Source organism: Pyrus communis, chromosome 8 (assembly GCF_963583255.1).
Source record: "Pyrus communis chromosome 8, drPyrComm1.1, whole genome shotgun sequence".
NCBI classification, from domain to species: Eukaryota; Viridiplantae; Streptophyta; class Magnoliopsida; order Rosales; family Rosaceae; genus Pyrus; species Pyrus communis.
In genome coordinates this window covers 11,388,826-11,396,308 of record NC_084810.1, presented here as the reverse complement: position 1 = coordinate 11,396,308, position 7,483 = coordinate 11,388,826, and the positions used below count along the sequence as shown (strand labels likewise).

The following is a 7,483-nucleotide window of genomic DNA, read 5'->3' as shown; positions in this document are numbered from 1 at the left end:
AGTGTAGATACCAAATAATATATTCCTAATGAACCGTTGATTTTTATAATGCAATTAGATGACTAAACAATGTCGGATTTGAATGATTTTTTGTAGAAATGATCTTCAAATGAAGATTAAGAGACTGAATAGTTACGATTATGAAATTTATACGGTAAAAATAAGTTATTTGCAAGTGGAGAAATGTTTGCATCCCCAAATGAGAATACAAGCATTATCAAATAAAAAATTTACCAAACTTATTTTTATACTACGTAAAGCTTATTGACCTCTCCGCACAATTCAGATGGAGTGACGTGTGGGGTGGGGTGGGATGAGTATGAGATAAGTGAATAACATAAGTTATTTGGATCATTATTGTTGATCACATTGATGATCATCTCTGTAATACAAGTGAGAAGGGATAGAACTCCGAGTTTTAAAATAAACTATAGCTAGGATGGATTTACCTTACTTGTATTGCCTCAATCTGTCATCATACGGTAGTTTTTGCCATGTATATTACAAACACAAGTATATGTTAAAATTATGTAATGATAAACTTACTACATTTTTTATACTATATTTTTACCACCTCTCTAATAGAAGTAGAAAGCTAGAAGACATGAAATGCAGGTAGATATACATTGGGATCAAGGTATACCCAGAGTCCGAAAAATATAATGTGAAGGTCTTCTAAAGACCCTTTGAATGTTTGGTATGGGTTTTTTTTGTGCCCACCAAGTGTTGATTTAATGCCTGCTAGGCAAATCTCAGCAGCACTCAGCAAGTTACGCTGAGAGCACTTGACAAATTCTCTAGATAACACACATCAATATGCTTCAGCATATGTCGATATATGTTGGCAGGTGCAGACCATGGTTTGCCTGACGACAACAAGTCCATCAAGTGTTCAACGAAATGTCTCAATGAATAACTGAAATTTTTTTACACACGTCAAGTTCTATTTTTATTAAAAAATTTAGACCTTTAACAATGTGACCTCCCCAATATTCAAATCCTGGATCTGCCACTGATGCTTAAAGAAAATAGCCAAATACCTAAACTTTTTGAGCCCATAGAGCCTAGTACAAGCTCAAAGATGGTGGGAGAAAATTGTAGGGAGTATTTCTTGTCATCAAATATGGCTGAGGTGGCAGCCATAACACAGGGTCTGGAGATGTGTGTTTTAAGGGGATTTCATGCGTCCGGGGAGGCATTGGAGGTGGAGTCTGATTCGAAAGGTTTGGTTCAAATGTTAAATAAGGAGATTCAAGCTGATGTGTTGATGGAGGTCTATTTAGTTGATATTTGGAATATGATGCAGTCATTCCAATCAGTGAAGCTTATCTTTACCCCTCAACAATGCAATCATGCAACTCATATGGTGGCGGTGTACGTTCTTAAGTATAGTGGGAACTTTTTAGTTCGGATGAATTAGGACCTGAATTTTTGTTTAATGTTCTAGCAAAAGATACAAATGTTTCCATTCGTATTTGATTATTAGTACATTTCTATCCTTTGTCAAAGTAAAAAAATAATAATAACCAAACACCTGAACTTCCTTAGCAACCAAACAGAAGCTAAAATAATAACTAAAAACTGGCCATATATGGGATTTCTCCTCTGCACATTTTTGTAAGCCTTGTGAGGCATAGAAAGACAGACCGAGTGGAACAAAATACCTAGGAGGGAGAAATCTTACCTAAGATGGATAAACCCTGATGTCATGATGTGTCAAGAAGGCTAAGCATTGATGGTGTGTAAGTGCCGAACATGACCAGAAAATCCATAGGTGAATTTCGTTCATGTTGCGAAATTCACCTATGAATAATTTCCGCCCATATAGTATTGCGCTTTTGTGCTGGGCATCTTTTGTAAATTGTTTTTACATTTGGAATTCATAATGCATAGCAAATAAGCAGTAAATATTAATATAAAAACAAATAAAGTACCTTCATCATAGATAAATCCAAGAAGCATAATATATAAACCCTAGTATACTTCCGTTAGATGGTTGAGAGCTACTAACAAACTCATTCCAAAGACTAACTGACTAGCTAAATCCGACCTAAACCCTAAAATTCATAACAAAAGCAGATGATAGCAACAAAAGTTGACAAGTGCCACAGATCAACGATAGGATGTTACTCCGTATAAGGAAAAACATGATCCAAAGATGAGAATTGCGCTGCATAATTATTTGTACTGTAAAGACTATGTCCAAACCCCTTCATGTCGAACATCATGTCATCTGGAAGTATAATTGATTCATCTATATATCTATAAGGCCCGAGAACACTCTCAGAAGACATCGATGGAGGTCTAACACAGAGTGGTTGCGAGTGCTCCATATTTGCATAGCAGCTAGCATTCATAGAGGCTGCATCAACTGATTGAATTTGATTATTGCAAATCATGTTAACTGGGATCCTTCCGCAAATGTTTGGCAGGAATGCCATATGGGAATGTGCTTTATTTGAGTATTTGTGGTCATACTCCAGTGCAGGATCATACTCAGGTAAAGGATCAACAATATCGCCCCTCATCTCAGTCTCCATGATTTCGTCATTCATTCTATGCGAAAATGGAGAAATCATTTCAGCATGATTTCGACTATCACATCTTTTGCCATTTTTGTCTTTCTTGTAAATTCTACAGAGTACCCAATTATCCAACTGCAAAACATGAAATGTAGTTTTATAAGCACCAAAAATCTTATATAAGGATACTGTTCTTTTTTCCGGGTACAAAGGAATCCATGTTTTTTCATTATACTGACTTTTAATACGAGTCCCTTATATATTTGGTACATGCATTTGAAGATATATATACACACACATATGGAATGCAGGTCCAAAATTGTATGATGCTTGTATATTCAAAACATTGTGAACTCAATTAATATAGAAAAATTGAGAATTTACGTACCCTCATGTCATTCTCACCCCTTCTTCTTCGAACAGGAGAATCCTTGACTCGAAACTCGTGCATGATCCAGTTGGTCTTGTCACCCTTTGGGGGTTTGCCCCTATAGAAAACCAAAGCCTTTCTCCATCCAACAACAGCTCCATCAGATGACTTCACTCCCTTGTCAGCTCCAGTCGCCTTCCAATATCCATCCCCAGCTGCCCTCTTTGGGCGACTTCCATTGCGATACTTCCGGTCCCTTGGAGTAAAAAAATACCATTCTTTCTCCCCATATTTCTCATATTTTTCTGTTTTACACAAACCGATACAGATTTATTATATGGTAATCAATTCTGATCATCTAAAAGTTTCACCAATTACATAAATATATCAAACAAAATTTTAAGTAAACTAAAGTTTAATCTAATCTCAGATTAAAGTGAAAAGTTTTGATGTGTTAATCAAATAGTGAATGACAAAAGAAACAAATTAAGCAAAACTAACATGAAGAAAGTAATTATACTTTAACTAAAGTAGTACTATAAGGACCTTAATCAATTATAACATTCAAGTTTAAATGCATAGCAATCGTATATCAAACCTTTGTTAAAACAAGCAAAGGATGACAAAGTAGTACTAAATAACATTGATCTGGCTTCCCCAGCAAAACTTGTTCATAAAATCTCTCTCGCATATATATACACCATATGAAAGATTATTAATTCAAAATATAATTGAACCATATATATTTATGAACATATACAATACCAGCAAGCACTTCGGGATTGTGGCGGTATAGGTTAACTTCAAAGATCCGGTTGGGCGGCAAGGGCTGATCCAAGACTTTTTTCATGAGATAATGCACAACAAGTTCACCATCAAATGGGTTGAACCTATAGCCAGGTGGGAAGGAATTGAAAAACTCATCTTGATCCTTTTTCAGGTTGTTATTGAAACTGTTTGCCTCGTCTTCTGAAAGATCATGATCCGCGCCATCAGCGGCAGCGGACACGTTGGTTGTCAAAGAAGCACCACTCTCGTTCGCCGGAGTGAATTGACCTTGATCACCTTGTGCAGGTGACTGCTTCTTAGGGCTAAGGCTATAAGAAGCCACCTGTTGAGTAATAGTAGCAACAGAAGCCTTGTGATGCGGATGACTTTGCCCAACAGGCACCATACTTGGACTCTTTGAGGGAGAAGACATTGACAAAGACGTAAGTATGACTGACTACTTCTCTCTCTTTTAATTTCTCTCGTTGAGAAAATGTGTTTTTGCGGAAGAGTTCTGCTTTGGAACACATTTAAATAACAAACTCCTGTTTTTACTAGATATGTTGAGATAAAACCCTAGCTATAGCTCTGATTGGTCATCAGAGGATATATTTTCGAAATTGAATTTAGATATGTTGAGATAAAACCCTAGCTATAGCTCTGATTGGTCATCAGAGGATATATTTTCGAAATTGAATTTTTTTATGATAATATATACTTTCGAGTTTCGAAAATAAATTTTGATGATAATTATGAGGTGTATATAGTTATGATTGCTAACGTTTCAATTAGTCATTTGTATAATGTATATATCCGTTGTATTGCCGAATACTTATCTTTGCTGATAATATATTATATTGAAATGAAGTTTTACATTATTATCCCGATGGGAATTCTAGATGGGAGATCGCGTATATATTGATTTTTTTTTTTTTTTTTCTGGATGGCAGTAATCTTTAATTAAGGTTTTTACTAGTCTTTAAACGAAAAACATAAGAAAAGCAAAGAGAAATGCTTGGACATGTGTGAACCATACGTTTCTAGTTTTTCAAATGCATCGTAAATCTTTTTCTTTTAGTCTAATACAAAAACTATCCTGTTAAATACGATATTTGATTAATATGAATTGTGATATCCCGTTTCAGATTTAATATTATTTTATTCTCTAACTTTGGAAAATTAAGATTATGTTCCCGACGGATTAAGTGGAATTCCTACGTAGACATTCGAGTCCTTGACATTCTTTGTTCCCTTGCACATCTTTTTAGGTAAAATGTGTTCTTACGAGCACGTAAGCACAAACAAACGTAAATCATACGATTTACGCACGTTTCCCAATGAGGGGCAAAATAATAATTTTCACTCTTGGGAATTTATTACTTTTTAATCAAGACAACAATGAGGTATTGGTATTGCGGGTTACAGACCGTAACATCGATGGCTTATTTGTTGAGTTCGTTAAACAAGTGGGCAAGTAGGCCCGTCTACGTTAATATTTTATTAATTAAATCTCATGCCTAATTAATTATTGTTTGGGCTTGACCCAAAGATACACACATGTATACTCTCATAGTATTTGACAATACGAATACATAAGTGCAAACAAAATTGAATTCGGGACTATAATGAAATTTTACAGAGCACCGAATACCAAGGGCAAATTGATAATTTCATGTTAGGAAGATATTTTGTGTTTTGTTTTGTGAGCCACATGGCACACATCCCACTCCTGCTTTGTCCCCATGTCCCCTTCCTCCAGAACTCTCGGGGACTCTCTCATCTTTCTCAACTGTCTCTCATTTCACTCTCAGTTCTCTTTCTTAAAACGCTCCCTCCTTCTCTCTTAACTCTCTTGTCCCTTCTCTCTCTGTACATAGACGCACAGCAGCACCACCTCACCTACTTTGGCGAGTCCCACAACCCAAACATCCAAATCTCTCTAGCCACCCCGAGAACCCAACTGCTGCCGTCGAGCCAAAGAGCTCCATCGAGGAGCTGTGGTTTCCCGACGAGGATCTCGTTGATTCTAGTGAAGGTAAGGTTCGAGAACACTAGATTTTAACTGCCTCTCTTCGAAATTGTTGATGTGTTACTTAGTTCAGGCGTTTTGGTGAAGGTTTGACGTTGAAATAACTCGGAGGAAGAAATTCCCCAGTTTTTCCAGCAAGAATCCGTGACCATCTGGCCACTTTCAGGCCATTTTTCCCGTCAACCCTGACCATGAATTGGCCTCGAATTGGTATAGATCTAGTCCTTACATTCCTACCTTCATTTTGGCTTTTGAAGCATTGATTTTGGTCGAAAATTGAACTAGAAATCAGCTCTGGAAATCGGCCTAAAAAACTGGCAAAACCTGTGCTTCGCAAGGAAGGCGAGTGTGCCTGAACTCGTAAGTGCGTGGGCACGTGTGGGTGGTCGGCGCGTGCAGCCATCTTGTGATAGCTTGTGGTGGAACCCAAGGTCCCGCTTTTTTTTCACATTCTAAACCCGAATCCACCCTCCCTTTGTCGAAATCCGATCGTTTTAAAATAGTTCATTTATTAGTCATATTTTGTACGAATATGCAAATTTACATTAGTACGTTATATATTTACGTAAATAGCTTCGTTTCTAGATGAAATTGATTCAATCTTGCACACATGCACTCTTACATATTTTCAAGCAACCATTTAATATACTTTACTTATGCTCTGATGCGCACTTTTGCATTTAATATTCTTTACTAATACAATTTCGCTCACATGCGCATTCTTATTCACATTTTATTATACTTTACTTATGCTCTAACATCATATGTGAAATGGATTCAATTCCGCTCACATGCGTACTCTTGCATTTAGTCACTTTTAGGTTTAAATTTATTCATATTTTTCACATCATCACTTTTTATGGTTTTGTCGCCTTATTAGTGTCGGCCAGCACAGCTGGATTCGAAGTTCAGATGAACATTCTAGGTCATGTGTTAATTATGAATGGCATCAACAAACATATGATTTAATTATTAAAAAATAAATTAAATTATGGTATCACCGTTTTGTGTTTTCAGTTGGAAAAATAAAATGAGCTTTTGTGTGACAGCCCGTTCCAGAGTTTGGAACCGTAGGGTTGAAATGACGATTTTGCCCCTAGCATGGTTGTTTCATTGTGTGGTTGTTTTTGGGATTTTTGTTGGTAGGTTCTGGACCACACACATTCCCCCACACCTCTCTCACCTTTTCCTTGCCCTGCACCCCTGTCCCGAGCCATTTCTCTCTCCCATTTCCATCCCCATTTATACGGACACACCCCAAAACCCTCCAAATCTTCACAGATCGAGGAAACAAAGTACATATTCATGCTCGTGAGGTCCTTAGGAGGCTCGGGGTGGTTCGTTTGAAGGTTTTAGACGTCGGGATCGTGAGTTACAAGGTTGGCCAGAGTTGGTGGTGTTTTCCCGGCGAGATCCCTTATGTTTTAGTTCTTGAAAATGGTATGGATTTGTTCCTCTCGTTGTAAGCTTCATTTTGGTACCAATTTTGTGAAATTTGGTTGAAAAACGAAGAAGATATGAAGTTTTGAAATTTTCACGATTTTCCGACGCCGACGACGGTGCCGGAGCCTCGCCGGAGAAGACGACGGAATATTCCATCAGTTTGGACGGAATATTCCTAACAGCGTTAACGGAATCCGTTAAGGTTAACGGAATATTCCTGACGGCGTTAACTGACGCCGTCAGTGTGCCAAGCACGTGCCTGCGTGTGGTCGTGCCTTGGCCGGCACGTGGGGGCACGTGCGACGGTGGAAAATTTTTCTAAAAATTTGGGGATGTTCCTGAGGTTGAGTA

At 37.5% G+C, this 7,483-nt stretch overlaps 1 protein-coding gene across 1 annotated transcript; it reads right to left on the bottom strand.

Annotated features, from left to right (window-relative positions):
- Positions 1-2,126: 2,126 nt before the first annotated feature.
- LOC137742952 (NAC domain-containing protein 68-like) lies at positions 2,127-4,066 on the bottom strand. The gene is made up of 3 exons (XM_068482885.1): positions 3,658-4,066; positions 2,911-3,197; positions 2,127-2,657 (listed from the first exon to the last, which is right to left on the bottom strand). The coding sequence occupies exons 1-3, from the start codon at positions 4,064-4,066 to the stop codon at positions 2,127-2,129; spliced, it is 1,227 nt and encodes a 408-aa protein (XP_068338986.1).
- Positions 4,067-7,483: the final 3,417 nt, after the last annotated feature.

Coding starts and splice junctions, on each gene's coding strand:
- LOC137742952 (XM_068482885.1), bottom strand. CDS start 4,066: ATGGTGCCTGTTGGGCAAAGTCATCCGCATCACAAGGCTTCTGTTGCT. Junction 3,198..3,657: donor CAATCCCGAAGTGCTTGCTG/GTATTGTATATG, acceptor TGTGTAAAACAG/AAAAATATGAGAAATATGGG. Junction 2,658..2,910: donor GGGGTGAGAATGACATGAGG/GTACGTAAATTC, acceptor CATGTTTTGCAG/TTGGATAATTGGGTACTCTG.